Source organism: Mesitornis unicolor, unplaced genomic scaffold (genome assembly GCF_000695765.1).
Source record: "Mesitornis unicolor isolate BGI_N332 unplaced genomic scaffold, ASM69576v1 scaffold28283, whole genome shotgun sequence".
Classification (NCBI taxonomy): Eukaryota; Metazoa; Chordata; class Aves; order Mesitornithiformes; family Mesitornithidae; genus Mesitornis; species Mesitornis unicolor.
This window is the reverse complement of record NW_010173054.1, coordinates 1-17,546: the sequence shown is the minus strand read 5'-3', so window position 1 is coordinate 17,546 and position 17,546 is coordinate 1. Positions and strand designations below refer to the sequence as shown.

Genomic DNA, 17,546 nt, shown 5'->3' with positions numbered 1-17,546 from the left:
GGCGGGGCGCGGTGCGGTGCGATCGGGGCTAACGGGCCCTGTCGTTCTCCCTCTGCTCGCAGATGGCGGCGGCGGGTTTCGTGCACTGCCCCAGCGAGAACTGCCCTGACGTGGCGCAGTGCTTCTTCTGCCTAAAGGAGCTGGAGGGCTGGGAGCCTGACGACGACCCGCTGTGAGTACTGGGGGTGGTTTACCTCTCAGCCCCTTCCTTAGGTTGGCGCCTAGGTGGGAGCCAGCGGCTGGGCTGACCACTGAGATGCTTGGCCGGGAAGAATGGCTGCCAGTGTCTTGTTGTGAGCTGCCTTTCTTTATTTTTCTTTTTTTTTTTTCCTTTTCTCCCTTTTCAGGGAGGAACACAAAAAACACTCTGCGGGCTGTGCTTTTCTCTCCCTTCAGAAAGATCCTACCAGCCTGACATTGCAGGAGTTCCTGAAGCTGGACAAAGAACGCATGAAAAATGCACTTGTATGTACACCGCGGCACCGTGGTTTTTTCTACACCCCTGTGATACTGGAAGGGTTATGTAGTTTCTGATCTTGGGGCTGTTTAGCTGGCCTCTTTGTTCCTTACCATAGTGCTGCCAAAGTGGGTTGTTGCTGCCTGACTTGTGCTGAATCAGGTGGTGTGTCCTCTCCTGGTTTTTAGCCTTTGCCTTATGGGAGACCTAGCCCGCTTTCCCCTTGAAGTTGTATGATGCTCAGTTTACTGGTAGACAGTAATGCATTATTTTTATTTTTTGCAGAAAAAAGAAATTTCTCAGAAGGCAAGTGAGGTTGAAAATGCGGCCCAGAACGTGCGTCAAGAAATAGCAAAACTGGTCTCCTAAGCTACTGTAGCTTCTTACTTGCCAAAGACATGTGTCTTATATGTGTGCTCTGACACTGCCACTTTGAATGACTGTGTTTCCTGAGACTGCTTTCAGAATGGACTCAATTCCACTTCACTCACCTGAGTTTGTCTCGGAAGTACCTGGGGTTTGATGCACTGCCTACATTATCTTTTTCTGCAGGGATTCTCCTGTTCTTCCTGTTGGTTTAATTAAAGATTACTACTTGTGGTTTTATTTGTTCTTTTTTCTCTTTTTCTTTTTTCTTTTTTTTTTTTAAACCGAGCTGTTACCATTTTAGAGATGCTGGTAGCTCTGGTGCAAAAACTTGTTTCTTGCAATAGGTGACAGGCACTTCTGTTTTCAATCCTGAATATACCAATGCTTCTGGAAATAAAAAGGGGAAGGAGTTTTAAAACTCCTTCAGTGATTTTAGGATTGTGGCTAGTAATGTATAATTATACCAAATCTTAGTGTGCCTCGTATTCTTGTAAACTTCAGTTTGTAGTTTGGCTGCTGCCTCATGTTGATGCATTTATAAATAAAAGTTGAAGGCAAAACAGCAAAGCAATTTTATTCAGTTTTCTGGAGGAAAAGAATCTGACCTTTAATGCAATGAGCTACACTGAATGCTGAATTTTAAACTTCAAAATGGAAAATAAGGTAACCAAAGTACATCTTACAGTGTTATTGCTCAGGTGCCAGACTGTCTTAAGCAGTCTTCATCAGGTGTCCTTGTGCCTTGGAAGGTTTGGTTGGCGCCTCCCCTTGCACGAGTTTGGAAAGGAAAAGGAATCTTTTAGAACAAAGCACAGTCAGTGAAGAATTGTGTTCTGAACTGCTGGGAAGGAATGGGGGAGTCTTGTACAAAGTATTTGGCTGCTATGGGGCCCACGTTGATCATACAGGGTTGTGAGGTTTGCAGACAAAACTAGACACTTGCGCTTCAGTGCTCCCAAACAACCTCCAGCTCCATCTTGGGAGGGAAAGGTGATTGCAATCACACACTGATGAGACCAGTGTTCCTGGGTTTTGCAAGTTTGTCCAGTGTTCCCTGTCCAAGCTTACTAGCAAACAAAGAAATAACTTCATTTTTTCCAGCTGTAACAGCCAAATCGTATGCCGATTGCCCTTTTGCATTCTTCTTTTCTATGCTTGCATTGCAGCTGTAAATAAAGAACAGACTGGTTTAAGCTACTTAAATTAATTCCAAGTTACTGGAACTAGTCAAGTGGCTTGTAGGTAAATGTTCCTGCAGAGTAACTCCGGAATTTCCTGTTGTCTGCAGGGACACAACTGAGATAAGAGCGCTGAGCCTCAGGCAGGCTCTGGCCTGCAGTACTGCCGAGTGGATGTGTGCAAGCAGACTGTGGGTGTGCAGTACGTACCGTAGCAGGACTCGGATGCACTCTTCTCCCTCCAATCCAAGCAGAACTGCCTCGTGGAGAGCAGTGGTGTTGTGCCTGCATAGGAGGAATAAGCAATGTCCTTATTACCTAAAGAAACTGTCCTGGTACATAGAGAAGTGGTCTAGCAAATTAAACTAAGGAAAATGAATAGGAGGATATAGAATACGCTAGGAGTCGCAGTGAATTTTTTTTGGTAGGCTTTAGTGTGGTTTATTGGATTAAGTTAAAGTGGATGGAGGAAGGAGTGGAATAGCAGCTTTCCTAACAGAAATAATTAAAAATCTTCAAAGCTGGCAACTTTGTATTATTATTTTTGCTCAGTTGTAAATTTGGTTTTGTTTTGTTTTGTTTTTTTTTAATTTGGCTTTGAATGTAGCTCCTTGATGACAGATTTTTGGAGAAGGGGTGGGAGGTTAATCCTCTCTGAAATTGGAGTGCAAGTGTTTTTTTGGTAAAACTTCGAAAGACCTGAGGCAGAGAATCAGTGCGCACTTACAGTCCTGACTGCTGGTCGATGTCAGCACCTTTCTGCACAAGAAGGGAGATTGCCTCCGCGTGCTTGTTAAGGACAGCAACTGTGAGAGCAGGTCGGTCCTCATCGCTGATGCAGTTTGGGTCAGCTCCCTAAAATGCACAGGAGAGGGAAGGTGAGCTCTTAAAGCCAGAAAGATTCTTCAGCTTCCACCTTGCTTTAATATTACACCAATTTAAGTTGGCAAAGGGACTTTATGCTCAAGACAAAGAAATGTTCAAGTTTGTAATTTCTTCTGAAAATTTTTGTAGTCTCTTAGTTTAAAGCCAGAGTAAATGTATGTAACAAGAGCAGTCAAACTAGATGCCACAGTCAGGATGCACCTTACTACACAGCAGAAAGGTAGAGATTATGCTTGCTTTTGCTGTACAGGGGACTTGACCCTAAGCTGTAAAATTAATATATTTTTCTTTCTGTATGGCTGTGACAAACCCAGAGGAGAATGCCTTACACACTGGCCAAACAGAAATTTGGAGAGAACATATATACATGTAAAATAGCCTGTTTCTTCTCTAAAAATAGCCTCTTTCTTCTTCTTTCAATCTGAAGACAGTCAGATTTATTGCAAGGATGTTGCCTCCTAAGCATGAAGTTGAAGACGCATACCAGGCTAATGGTCAGAGTTGGAAAGGGAAACTTCAGCAAGCAGTAACTTACTTCGTTGAGCAATTGTTCTACCAAGGTGACTCTTCCTTTCCCATTTGGACCCAGTTCATCCAGTAGTTGTTTGGACCCTGGCTGTGGAAACACAGAAAACAGCCAATGTTTCGCATAATGAAAATACAAGTAGGTGGGCTGGGTCATACTCTGCCTTTGAGTAAAGGTGGAAAATGCGCGCAGTGGTGTGAATATAGCTGAGATTATGCAAGTTTCACTTTTGAAATTTTCTGTGCTGTTACTGGTGACCCATTTAGTCAGCAGTGCTTCCAGAATATTTGGTGTCTAGTGGAAGTAAAGCCTTGCTGCTTGCATTAAGCTAGCCCTCTGTTGTGCTGTCATCTCAGCTTTATGGGAAAATTGAGTTGACTTAAAAGCTGGTTGCACAGATGAGCCCCCCTGTGTCTAGTTCACAGTCTGACTGTGCAAACAGTAGTTCTAGCACAGCCAAGGGTATGTCCTATGGAGTCAAACCAGGTAGTAAGGTCAAGGGAAGACAATAATGCCACCGCCTGATGTTGCTTCTGAGGAAAACCTGTAACAAAAATGGTCTGTGACAGCCTTTAGGCCTAATGCTGTGTCAGTAAAACAGAATGGCTCAAAAAATGAGAGCAACAATTTAATTAATCTCTTACTAGGAACAAAGTTTGTTTTTTTCCAGTTCTGTAATAAATGTCAGCAACCAATTTTCAGGTTTTATATTAAGTTGCACTTTTTTTCCCCTTTCTTCCCCCCCATCCCAGTCAGTATTAAAAGCTTTCTGTTTCACCCTTCCTCCTTCCCTCCTTCATGTTACTTCTGCTCTATAGACAGTCTTTCCTGTACTGGCAGAAGATACTTACGGAGAGCTTATCTTCTTTTTCTGTAAGTCTTCTTGATTTTGTTCTCTTTGTTTTGCCTCTTGAATGGAAAAGATTATGTTCATCTTTGCCTACCAGAAAAGGAAACAAGTGTTAATACAAAGCGAAGTCAGTATCCTAACAAGAACTTGGGGGAGAGATCTGGAAATAATTTATCCACAAAGAATATTTTGTGTTGAAATGAAAGCAATATTTATCAGTTTTCTACAAGAAAAAGTAATGAAATATTTGTTGCAGATCAGACTGGTTTTAACAAAAGGTTTACACTTAGGCAGACTTAAAAACTTGCTATTTTGAAATGAAGATTCAATGAAATGTGGATTTTCAGGGGTTTGATTTTTTTTTTGTAACCAGCTGCAGCTGTTCAACAGGCTTGACTTGGATTCATTAATATGGACCAAAAACCTTACACTTTTTCTATGCTGTTTAGCTCCCAGATACTAAAGAACAAGACCAGAAGACCTTGAATAGATATGTGTGCCCATTATTTTTAAGAGACGTAATCTACCAATGTGCAGGAGGGTTGATAAGGGAATTCCACAGCATGTGGGGGCCCTTTGAGCTAGTGCTGCTCAAGTGCCTGGAATCACAGTCACGTTATTGACACTCCAAAAAAACAGGTCTTAGTGCTGTGGCTGCCTCTTGCCAAGTCTCAGACTGGAAGCACAAAGAAGACAAAACTTACACATGAATTGAAGTCTTTCAAATGACACTAGGAATTTCTGAATTCTAATGCTGACTTTACAGCTATTTGATTTAATGAAAACCTAAGTCCAATATGAGATGCCTAAAATGCTGAGCTGTTACTGACACCAATGGGAGATGCAAGTTAAACATCTCTGAAAACTAGGTCTAGAATAAATGTATTTCATAATTTCTTATCTTTGCCAAAAGTGCTAAAGCACAGCTCAAAAGTAGAGATAATATTGGCATTTATGGCTCCTATTGTAAAAGAATATGCAAAGTATCTAAACTTTTATCACTATAACAAGGACACGGCTATGAGCTGTGGGTGCAGTTTACTGGCCTCTCCAGCTGTCCTCTAGGGATGAAGCATTCCCGTGAGCTTTTGATAGAGTCTGTTCATTGCGTAATGTGCCAATATACTCATTTGCCTATCTCAGTGTTTAACCTTCTAAGCACTAATTCTGTATTCTTGACTACTATATTTATGGCCTATCATAAAGAAGGGGGGAGGAAAAAAAATCTCACCAAAACTAGTCTGACTGCCATCCTGTCCATCTCTGACTTCTGTTCCAGTATTCAGGTAATGACTGCTGAACTCCACTGGTTTATTAGTGTGAATATCCTGTAGAATGATCAAGTGCAGGCAGTTCATCAGATTATCATGTAATGCTGTTACAGTCTTAGTAGCACAAAACAGTAGTGTTGCATGTGAAAAAATAAATAGGCTTTTGATATCAGTCTCAAATTAGCACAAGACAAATTATATGCAATTGAACTCTGTTTTGAGGCAAAATCATGTAGCTTTTTTTTTCTAAACCTTGTGTTAGGTTTTTGTTTTGATTTAAAAAAAAAAGTGACACAACCTCATTTAATGAAATGAAGATTCTCATCCAAATGAAAGTGTGTCTACCACTGGAGAGATCTGATTAACTCCCCACTTGTGAAATGACGTGATGCAACTTTTCAGGCACTACGTAGCAAGGTAAGCTTTTAAAGATTCTACATGAGATACAGTCTAAATTTTGGATTTTTAAAATAGTATATTTTCATATTTGAAAAGCTGTAAATGAATATGTGGGTGGTTTTTGCAACATGGTGATTCTGGAAGTAGGGAGTTAATTCCGGAAGTAGGGTAGTTACTACTACCTAGTAGTAGGGTTAACGGGAGCTCTGGCAAACGTTATCTCCAAACTATTGAGAATTACTAATTTTGTTTCTTAAGAGCACAATTTGCATACTGAAGAAAAGGAGGATCTAAGATCAAGAGCTAAGGGGTGCTAGAATCATCAAACAACATCAGATGTAAGAAGAATGTTAATATTAATAGCAAACTAATTAAGTCCAAGATGATAGCAACATAACCATGAAATCTGGCTCAATCAGATAAAGATACCTGTTCAGCCAGCTCCAACAGAAAAAGAAAAAGATTCCTTTCTCTGAAGTGATGAGTTAATCAGCCTCTGAAGAAAAGAATTTCTTGTTTTGACCTGAATTTAAAATATATATCGGTGTTCAGGTGACTAGTCTAGCGACAGCTTTAGAAGAGCTGCCTAAAAATGGGCCTCATTCCCCAAACTGACCTTGTTAATAGCAAGAGTGTAATTCAATGTAATAGTGACTTCATTGTCATCCTCACAGATGGTTGCAGAATTAATCTAGAGGAAAAGAGCAGCCATTAGTATCTCTTACAAAAAGTACACAGAAATAGTTTTAGGAATAAGTCTTGCTAATGATATTGTGGAACCAATATGCAAAATCACACATGTGGGCCTTGCCTACTTGTGAAATTGTACCAGCACTTCCCATCTAACTGAGCAAGGGGCAGGTGGTATTTTAAATAGCTGTAAATATCTAAATGGCTGAAATATTAAATGAATCCAAAAGATGTAATGATGCTACATTTCATGAAAGTTCAGTTGTTCCCCACCCAGATTTTGCAGCTGTGTGAAAGGCTGTGTTGTGCTTAGGGCTCCCTGCTTCCAGGAGAACTGGTTGCTGCTTTAACTGTACCAGTCTGCAGAAACACAGTCGTTAGCAAAATGTGGGCCACTTTCTATACTGATTCATTGAGAGAGTATTGCTGGCAAGAAGACTATTGAAGTTATACAAAAATGAGTGCACAGGGGATTATGAAGAAGTGGAATGAAGCTGACAAGGTTGTATCGCAGCAGGCTGAGAATTTTGATGTAAGGTTTATTGTATTTCTAATCTACAGGAAAACTGAAAAAGCAGCATTAAACCCAGATATTTGACATCTACTTTGAATCACTTCCGTTACTTTTGAGGGTAGTGGTTTCAAGACAATAGGATAACGAAAGTCTAAGAAGTAGCAGGAATAGCCTTCTCTAGGCAATTTAATGTTTTTCAGGCATATTCTATTGAATACTTTAGCAAAGGAATCAAGTACCAGTGGACCTATCCTTCATTTTGACCAAGCAGGTATCTTTTATATTTATACTTGTACTACAGATTCTGAACATATTGGTGGACCATGTAGGTCTCAATGGGTATAGAATTCAGATGCAAAGTATCTGCTGGAGTGTTGGCCCTTCCAAAAGTGTAATCTGCCAAATGATAATTAGATTTCTGATCCCCAGTATTCACAAACTTTTCTATAGTTGTTTCTATGTGCTAAAATTGGTGGTGGGGGGGGTTGAATGATTGTCACATCAGTCAAGACAGGTTAAGAAATAGTGAGCTTGAATAGTAACAAAGGAGACTGAGGTCAGACACTGGTAAAAAGCTTCCCAGTAGCTATGCCAATTCAAGGAGTTCCCAGCCCTACTTCTGCCTGCATCCCACTTCCAGCTACTCACTGCCCACCTACTTTTGTACCAGCACTGATGCACCTTTTTACCCTCCAGAGCTATTTTTAGTCTGTGTCAGTCACTGATCCAGTCCAAAGGACGTTGCCACAAGCAGTTGTGCTGGCAGCACCTAGGAAGCAGAGTGAGGGACTGCAACTCCTTAACCCAGCAGGGCTGCCAAAGAAAGCAATACAGTACTGCAGCTGAACAGTAAGGGTAATTGAGCACAGAAGTGGACTGCCTGGGGCAATTGTGAAATCTCCATTGTGGGTGAGTTTGAAAAGCTTCAAGACAAACATCTGTCAGGAACAGTTCAGGCAGAGTTGATCCTCCCTCAGGACAGGGATGAAATAATCTCTCAGTCATACCAGCCCTATCTTCTAGGACCTTCAGGAAGAACCTTCGGTTTCCACCTTCTTGCTATCACCCCTTTAATCATTTTAATGCAGTTTGATGTCATACTGAAGAGTACACCTGCAGTAAGAAAAGCAATAACCTGTTCCTATAATACAAGTACAGTCTATACTAGAAGTAGACTATGTAGCCAAAGAGAATTGCTGCTATCTGCTGGTATAATCCAACCTGGAGCAGAGGCAAGCATATAATTACATCCCATTTCTACGCAGGGCTTATTTAAGTGACCGACTACATAGATCCTAGTGACCTGTTGTTTTTCTTGATTTCCTGCTGTGAGATTCTATAAAAGCAGCTGAGCAAGGGCTTTCTCACTTCTGTCACTTCTCTTATAGCTGTGAGGTGAGAGAATAGAAACTGCTATAGGAAAGAAAGCAGGAAAAAAAAATTCAGTAAAAGACTGAGCAAAAAGTGGAATGACAAACTACACACACAAACAGGATAAGGTATAAAAAAAAAAGGGGAGACATTCATTTTTCCAGTGTTTATCAGCCACAATATTTTAATGAGGCTGCACAGGAAGGTATTACTCACAAGCTCCTTCGTACCTTTCCCATTTGTGGTTCTCCAATCAGTGCTCTGAATTCAAGGTTGTTCTGAGCATAGCTTCTAAGGTGAGCACAGACATGATCCAGCTGTTTTCTCCAGTAACCTGATCAGAAAGAGTTAAACAGAGGAAAAATCCCTGAAACTGTGATTAACATTTCTTCTACTCATGTCATGGATTATTTAAAAGATAGCATATTTTCACCAAGACAAAAAAAAAGTCAAATTTTTCTTTAGAAAATACATCTGATCAAGAAAAGGAAAAGCAAGTTATAACCTAAAAAAAGGTAAAAAACTTTCTTGTCCATAGGTTATAATTCATTCTTAGGGCACTTCTATTCACAACAAAACTGCGTCTTAGAATTGTCCTTTGGAATCAAAACTGGCCCTGTGTGAAGGACGCTATTCCAGATAATTAAAAACAAGTACAATGTTACAACTAAGCAATTGTGCATTATTGAAGTGATTTTTAGTTGATTTGAGATCACTGACAGGTAACAATAAGCCAAATCTGGAAACTGCAGTCATAACACCACCTATACAGCATTCTGGTATGTGTAATTTATTCCTCAAAGAAATACATGTCAATTATATTATTAAATAGAAGAGCTTAAGCATTCCTGTTCTTTTGCTTGTCAGGCTCTCTGGGAGAGAGTCAGCATTCCTTTATGCTGGTACAGGACATGACACATGAGGGGCTGAGCATGCCTGGTTTCAAAACTCATGTTAAGCCATTTAAGAGTTTTTGCAACTCCTGTCCAAGTATTTCCGAAGCAGCGTTCAGCTTTCATCAGAGAAAGAAACAAAAGGACTTGTTCTCATTCTTAAGTGATTGTTATCAGGATCTGGCTAATTTTATTTTTGAGCATACTTATGGAAAGTACAGAATATGATTTATTTTGTTGTAAATAAATTGTGTAGGCTTGGTAACCTTGTTTAACTTACACAATGAAGTTGCTCTGACCTTATCCTTCCCTTCATGTTGAGTGAAGCTCAAAACAAGGAAAAGAAGCCAAGTCAGAAGCACAGTGCTGCTCTGACTTTTACAAGAAAAGGCAAGCGCACAAGGATTTCTGTGCTTGGAGGATTCTTTCAAGATCAAACTGGTAGAAACTATGACAAACTGAAACAGCAAGCATTATTTCTTAGGCAGCTTTAAAAGACTATAAAAAGAAGGATCCACAGAGCAATATAAATCGTTGCCTGCCACAGTCTCACATGCAAATACTAACACAAGTTGAAAATAGTAATTTAAAAAGCTAAGCTAGGCTACTACTTAGTGAGTGATCCCTCCAGCAAAGTTGGTATTATTGCGATAGACTGGTTCATAACTAGTCTAGATCCCCAGACACTATTTCAAAAAGCCAGACGGCTGGGAACCTATTTTTGCATGTTTGATGTTTTATTACATCTAAAAGGATTTTTGGCAACACTGATAGAATAGTTGAATTCATGCTGTCAATAGTTGATTACACCTATATCACACTGATTTACTGTTTGTTACAGTAGAAAAGGAGAGCTTCTTTGTAAAGTTTTCCTGTTAAATGACTTGACTCCTGTTCAAAACACACTAAAAATACGGCAAAAAAAGAAATGAAGTACACATCAGAGGATTAATGTTTTTCCCAATGAAAGGAGTTCTCACTCACAAGAGCTGTACTTCTAGTAGAAAATTATGAATGTTCATAGTTACTTTTTTTTCTTCTCTCAGCGCTATTATGGGCCAAAGCTTTATTATCTATGACTAAATTAAGCTCCCTGACATGTTGACTCAAGTGTTTTATTTCCTACAGTGATATCTAAGAGAACGCGCCACATTTCAGAGCAAAGGAGTAGGAAAACAGATTTCTCTAGTGACAATCTTTAAAAAAATGCATCACCTGGATATTTATACATGGAATCAAACCAGGAAATTCTAATGTGCATTAGCAGCTTTTTCTACCCAATAGACCAATGACTTCGATAAAGGTCTGAGTGGTCCACATTCTGTAGAAAAGAGCTAGAGATGGAAAAGCAGATTAAAAAAAGGTAACTGTTCCTTCAAACCATGGTTTAATGCTGTAGTGGATTAAAATTAACTTATTCTCTGGACTGCACAGCTGGACTGCCCTGTGAGGTTAAAGGCAATTTTGCAAACTGGGCCATTTATTAGGTCCCTAATTAATACTGATGGACTGTCTTCCAGAGTATGGGATCCTGAAAGCTGAAGTTGGAGTTTTCCCATGACAGTAAAACTAAAATATCTAAAAACTGCAAACTTTTGAATGATAACAAACAGTCAAGTGAATCCACAAAGAACTAACTGACCAAACCAGGGACTGTGAAACAAAGTTGTCTACAGGACTGATACAGTAGTCTGTGCATGGACAGTCTCTGCAATGAGCCATGTTACGTGTACTGACACTTTTGCAGGGCTGGAAGGTGGGGCCTATAAGAGCTCTGATGGTTCCTACCAACCCTATTTTTTGTACTCCTGTTAAGAATCCCTTTCTTTAGTTTAGTTTCATTTGCTTCTGAAACTTCTATAATTTATTCCACAATATCACCCCCAAAAAGTTCTTAATGTAGGCAAGCCTTGTAGGATCTGAGGAAATCTAACTACTAGCAAATTAGTAAGGCTGCACAGGGGTCAGTAACCATAATTTTGATATTGCTGGTAGGCTTTCTTTTAGCTATTGATGGAGATCAGTGATTGAATTTTAAGGCACTGCATTTACAAGTAACTGGTGGGAAGACAAACTTGTAAAGACATAAATCAGTGGCCTACTGATGGCACGTTCCACAGACTATAATCTTGTCAAGAAAAAGCAAGGTCATACATTGCAGGTCTTTTTAGAAAACATAAAATAAAGACTCCTGACCTTTTCCAGGACTAATGGCTGTCAAGAGAGGCTTATGATCACTCATCTTTTCCAGCTTTTCTTTCTGTGAAATCAGCTCAAGCTCCCTTTTTTCCAACAGTTTGCTAGATGGGTAAAAAAGTCCAATGGTTTGGGTTCCTTTATCTTCTCTTTCTTTTAGTTCTGCCCTTGATCTGGGCAAGTAAATAGGAAGAGGCTGCCAGTCAACTTGAGCTTGAAATCGTTTAACCTGTGGGGGGTGGAGGGAAAGGAAAAGTGTAAGTAATTTAATTAGATATAATTAAATGGCTTACAAGCAGAAATTAACTAGAACAGCATACAAAATTGTAAAAGAATGAAAATGCTAGCAGGAAGAATCATTAACAATTCTTGATTTCAATTACCAGTCTGTAACTATGATGCAACTTAACACATTCAAGCAAAACCAAAACTTTTCATGATTGCCAGAATGACAAGTATGCTTTTGTGGGACAAAAGCTGTCCTTTCTAAGTATTGTGGTCTCTCTTAAAACAGAGTTTTAATAACACTGTTACATAGGCATGAAAGTATACCTTGTATCAGCAGGACACAAATAATTCACAAGTAATAAAATAAAAGTACTTAAAGAGCTAAGACTTTTGAAAAGCTGATTGTTTCTCACCTATTTAGAGTAAGGCTGGATGAAGGCTTTTGGCAAAGGCTACCTTTTGGCAGAAAGCTGTTATCAGAATATACATATCCCTGGTTTTGCCCTCAGCATGCTCACAGGCCACAACATTGTCTCAACAAGGAAATAAGTAGAGTTGTGCTGATCTATATCTGCAGCGGACTAGCTTTCTAGGTGTGTTCAAACCTGGCTCTGTAATACTGCGTGTCTTACCTCAGAAAACTCCAGTGAGTCCCTGGCATCCACAAGACTCCCGTTTTGAGAACCCACCCTTGATGGGGGCTCTATGTAAACACCGCAGGACACACAGAAGCGAGCATATGGACGGTTGCTTGTACCACACTTGAAACAAGTGAAGTAGGATGGAGGAGGTCCAGGCTGGAAAGTTCAATGAAACACTTGTCACTACAGAAACGTAGGATGCATGGTTTAGGAATAAGAAAAGCAGTGTCATGAATTAAAAGGACGTAGCACTACCCACAGCTACTACATTAGAAATATTAACCAGGTTAGCAGACTGTTAACACACTGGTAGATGCAAGACAGTAAATCTTCAGATATCTCAGCTCTATGCTATGAAGGCAAACATTTTTTCACACAGATGGTAAATAACACTGTGGCATGTTATTTTTTTAAGGTATACTTTCAAAAATACTCATTTTCTTTGTTAAAGCCCTGTAATTACTAGTCTGGTGCTCTGATACTGAATATTGACTGCAATTATTTCCAGTTCAATTCTAACACCCCCTATGGCCCTCTGAGTCCCCTGGTACAGTACAGGACCAATAGTTATGTATGCATATAGGGGAGTGTTTCAAATTTTATGTAGACTCAGCTCACAGAAAAAAAAAAGTACTCTCCTTCATTGTGATCTTAGATTGAAACACTATACCTATGAAAAAATAGGGGAAACGGTTTACATTGACTGTACCATGCTACTGAGCAGCTGCTAAGTACCTGTCTTTACTGAAGTTAATGAGGCCTTCAGCCAAAAGAATTGCATATATAGGTTATCATAACCCAGAGTAGATATGGGAAAACATGCATTAGGTTATAGTATAGGTTAGCCTATACTTGAACCTTTCATGGATATGTTACTTTGGTAGAATACATGGTTATCGCTTCTCAACTGATGCAGTGAGCTGATGCTCATTGACTTATGGTAATTTGTTTACATCTCTAAACCCTTAGGTCACTGACTGGTAGTGGGGTCAGGATGTCATCTAAGTCTTTCATTTTTCTATACATAATCCTATGGGCTATAAGCAAGTATTGTGACAATAATGAGCTGCGTACCAACTGACAAGAGTTTTGCAAAGAGAAGTTTAAAACTGGTGCAGGTCACAGATGAGTAAAAGCAGATTGTCAACACAAACACTGAAAGCACGTGCCTTGGCTCCACACCAGTCACAGAAACGGGCATCGCATTGGTTAACACGATTGCATTTTGAGCACACAACTGTCTTCCTTTGCTGGCTGTGGTATGGCAGAGGGGTGTCTCCTCCAAACATGGGCTAATAAAACAGAACAAGCATTAGGGAGAAAATACTTCTTATGAAGAAAAGTTCACAAGCCAAATAAGGGGAAAGAGGAAAGCAAGCTACTTTGATAACAAAACAATATTTAGTCTAAAAGAATTATTTCAACTTAGAGTAAGTGACAGACTGACTTGGATCTAACCTTTGATTTTTTTCATTACAAAACCACAGTAAATGTGGTATTCATTAATTTTTAAATATTTTAGAAGAACTTGGCACCAACAAAAATTCTTATCAATGATGTTCTTTTCACTGAGTATTTATTAATATGTATAAGTGTATAAGTACACTCAAAATTAAGAGGGAGGTTTCTCTGCTGATAAACTTACATTTTCAAATCCAAAACACAACAGCTATTTTTCTTCGTACTTCTCTTTGTAGGAGTATGGCAGGGAAAGTGTCTTCAGACAAAGAGTTTTCTCTCAGTTTGGTATTTGCCACATAAATATTTTTTTGCACTCTTTTACCTCATACAAGTTATCTATTACCTAGCTTTCCTACTACAATTAACTTACATGGGTATGCAAAAGAAAACAGATTTTTCAGCTGGAACATCTAGAGGTTGAGTATAGATCCTAGTTATCACAAATAAGTCTTAAAATGTTTTATTAGGTTTTGCCTCAGGGCTTATTTTATTTTCTCTGCAAGTCAGAAATATGGATAAGGAACAGAACCTGAGGAAAATTATTTCATTACAGACATCACAAAAGCAAGCATGCAAACACACAATAGCCCTATTTTAAATCTGTGACCTGCATTGCAATTTGAATGATGTAATTTGGGGGTTCATGTAGAAGATAAAACTTACAAAAGCACAAGTCTAAATATGTTCTAAATATAGATTATTTAATAGCCATTAATAGTAATATCAGCATTATTACTAATTATAAATTCTGCAGGAATTACTCTTTGTTATTACTAAGTAAACACTCTTAGTAGTAAAATCTCTGATTACTTATTAATATTCTTAGTAAGCATTTAACTTTCTCTCTTAGCTACTACAGGTCTCACCATTTAAGTCACATGCCTAACTACATATGCAGCTACATATTAATATCTACATTCAGTGGAGCATCTAAACATATGTTTTTCTTAGGTAAGTACAGATCCCTACTGAAATGCTCTTTGAAATGACACCTCAGTGCCTATACAAGAGATCTTTGCCTCTAGCTACTGACGTTTTAGAACTCAAGATGTTGCCATTATAATCAGAAGATTTTAACTCGTAAACCATTATCCTTCTCTCATTTCTGTACTTATCACAACTTGGAGACGTGAAATGTACCATAAGGTTTTCATACAAGACTTTTCAGAAGTGCAAGTAAAATTCTTCTAAGGAACCAAATGAGCAAGCTAAATGGGGAGTTGAAGCAGACAGCAATTTTAGGGGGAACATTTAGTATTGCTTTTCTCACCTCTGTGCTGAGTCACAGCCAGATACAAGCATAGCAGCTGTATGCACATAGGGGAAGCAGCAAATTGAGATAAAAATAATGTAAAATAATATTTCAGCAAAACAATTCAAACCAACAAGAATGATCTTCCTGTTGTATATACAGAAGTTTTCTATTGCAATTGATAATAATCTGAACACAACCAAGGCTTCCTTGGAGTCAAGACTATCTGTTTTCTAAGAGCCTCCTGAGGTTTTACAATGGCATTTGCAATCCTGACTTCCACAGGAGAAACTTGAAGATATACGTTACACTTACATTTAGCTGGATATTTGTGATGGAGTATCTGTGGAAGTACTGGGCTTGAATACGGCATGGGGAAGGGAATCTCTTCTTTTGCAACATAGGCACACAGGGATATTATTTCAGCTTTCCAAAGAAAAAGAATGTTATGCTTTGATTTGATTTACCCTAGCGTGATTGATGCAAGAAGCCTTACCATCTGTATTTCAGGCAGTTTGCTTTCACAAGTCACACAGTGTTTATGGTGAAGAGGATTTCCTGTGCCACACGCCTGACAAATTACTTTGCCCTTTTAAATAGAGAAAGAATACAATTCATGTAGTATTTGAAAACTGTAAACAACAATAATAAGAAGAGGACTTGATCTTACAAAGTGTTGTGGTTATTCAGCCCTGCAAATAGAAGAGATCCTTTAAGTCTGCACGGTGGGCTTCAGACCTCAGTTAGGCCATATTGTCTGGTCAACAGAAATCTATGTATCCTGCTGACATTTTTTTTTAATTATGGTACAGTTCCCTCAGGAGATCCAGCATCAATACCTTCAGATCTTTGTATAAATTAGTGTCAGCTTGCTTAGTCACTGCACTCACACAAAACAGGCAGTTCAGAATCTGCAAGGAAAATCAGTAATAATCGTAATAACATACCATAAGGGTGCCCTAAAAGATCTTAGCACAGTTGCTGTTAACAAGCGAGTTTCCACCAGAGCTAAGAATAATGAATCTGAAATTTTGATTGTTGTCACTAAATAGCTCAGGTCTGCCTTTGCACCTACATCAGGGCTACCATAAAACATTAAACTTGGTCCAATGCCTATAATCTCCTGTGACATCTAGCTGATAACTGCCTCAGATTATGAATCTCCTTTGTCATTTGATAGTCTCACAGGGCTGCTGGTAACCCTCTCTCCTCTGTTGTTTTCAGTTTAAAGCCCTTTTTACTACCCAGCTCTCCTGCTGGCAAAGATACCTTCGCCCTGTGAGGTGAATCTCTCCTAAGGAGGTGTTGATCTTCAGACAGGGTCTCATTGTCATAGAAACCAAAACCTTGTTGTTGACACCAGCTCTGCAAGCAATTGTGGACATGCAGTATCAGCCCCCTTCTCCTCACACCCTTTTCACTGACCAGGGGAATCAAGGAGGGCCACTACTTGGGTCCCCTTATTCATAAGTAGGATGTATTTTGAGGAGAAACTTCGTCTAGTTAAAACCTCTAGCACTTTTGAATCACAGATCAAGACTGTGCCCCAATGTTCTGGGTATATCCTCACCACCCCAGTCCTGTCAGCCCATCTCTACTAAGCACTTACAATCTAATGAGGTAAGCAGAGTAATGAGAACATATTTAATAAACTTAAAATGCTTAGTAATACTAAGGCCATAAATCATAGAACCATAGAATATCTCTCTACTGAACACAAATGCATGCATTCCTGCCATTCAGACTGCTACATCATGTGCTTTTCAGCATGCCTTCCTGAGCTTATGTGGTTTACCTTTAATGACTATTTCCATTTAAGGTGGTTTCAATCCTACTAATTTTCAAAGCTGTCATAATGCAATTACACAAACTTAAGTTGGATCAAAATATTTGTAATGAAGTAATCTGTTAGAAAAAATGCATGTCAGGAGGTAAATTACTATTTTGTTGTATTTATTTTCAATTACCTTTACACAGATGTTGGTTTGGGGCTGCAGCTGTGGAGCTATTGGCGACTCGCACACGATGCAAGTGGGTGTGTTCATTGGCACAAGATGTCCACATTCAAGACATGGTGCCATCTAAAGAAAAAACATATCACAACATGTTAAGGACCATAATGAGATCATTAAGGTTATAATGAGATTTTCAGTATTTTCCTGGTTAGAGTCTACATCAGCAGCAAAGATACTGGAAGCACGGCAACTGACAGCAACAAATCCTTAAAGATCAAAGGCTATTGAGCAAATATGGAGACAACTGAAAAGAGAATGCTTTACTGACTACTAAAAATATGCCAGAAAGGTACCAAGTTAATTTTCAGTAAATTTAAAATCACAGAATCACTGAATCACAGAATATTAGG

At 39.1% G+C, this 17,546-nt stretch overlaps 2 protein-coding genes across 2 annotated transcripts; one reads left to right on the top strand and one right to left on the bottom strand.

Annotated features, from left to right (window-relative positions):
- Window positions 1-62: 62 nt before the first annotated feature.
- Window positions 63-826, top strand: BIRC5 (baculoviral IAP repeat containing 5). Its single transcript, XM_010180596.1, has 3 exons — window positions 63-172; window positions 348-465; window positions 743-826. The coding sequence occupies exons 1-3, from the start codon at window positions 63-65 to the stop codon at window positions 824-826; spliced, it is 312 nt and encodes a 103-aa protein (XP_010178898.1).
- Window positions 827-1,826: 1,000 nt separating this feature from the next.
- On the bottom strand, window positions 1,827-17,262 carry DZANK1 (double zinc ribbon and ankyrin repeat domains 1; the record flags this gene model as incomplete). Its single annotated transcript, XM_010180595.1, has 13 exons — window positions 1,827-1,992; window positions 2,215-2,289; window positions 2,732-2,859; window positions 3,425-3,505; window positions 4,267-4,355; window positions 5,497-5,593; window positions 6,552-6,626; window positions 8,741-8,844; window positions 11,600-11,828; window positions 12,460-12,624; window positions 13,638-13,760; window positions 15,678-15,770; window positions 17,149-17,262. Coding segments are annotated over 13 exons (1,539 nt in total), but the record flags the coding sequence as incomplete, so codon positions are not given.
- Between the last annotated feature and the right edge of the window lie 284 nt (window positions 17,263-17,546).

Excerpts from the sequence above, each read along its gene's own strand:
- BIRC5 (XM_010180596.1), top strand. The coding sequence starts at position 63 with ATGGCGGCGGCGGGTTTCGTGCACTGCCCCAGCGAGAACTGCCCTGAC. Across the intron at positions 173-347 it reads GAGCCTGACGACGACCCGCT|GGAGGAACACAAAAAACACT; the intron begins GTGAGTACTGGG and ends CTCCCTTTTCAG. Across the intron at positions 466-742 it reads AACGCATGAAAAATGCACTT|AAAAAAGAAATTTCTCAGAA; the intron begins GTATGTACACCG and ends TATTTTTTGCAG.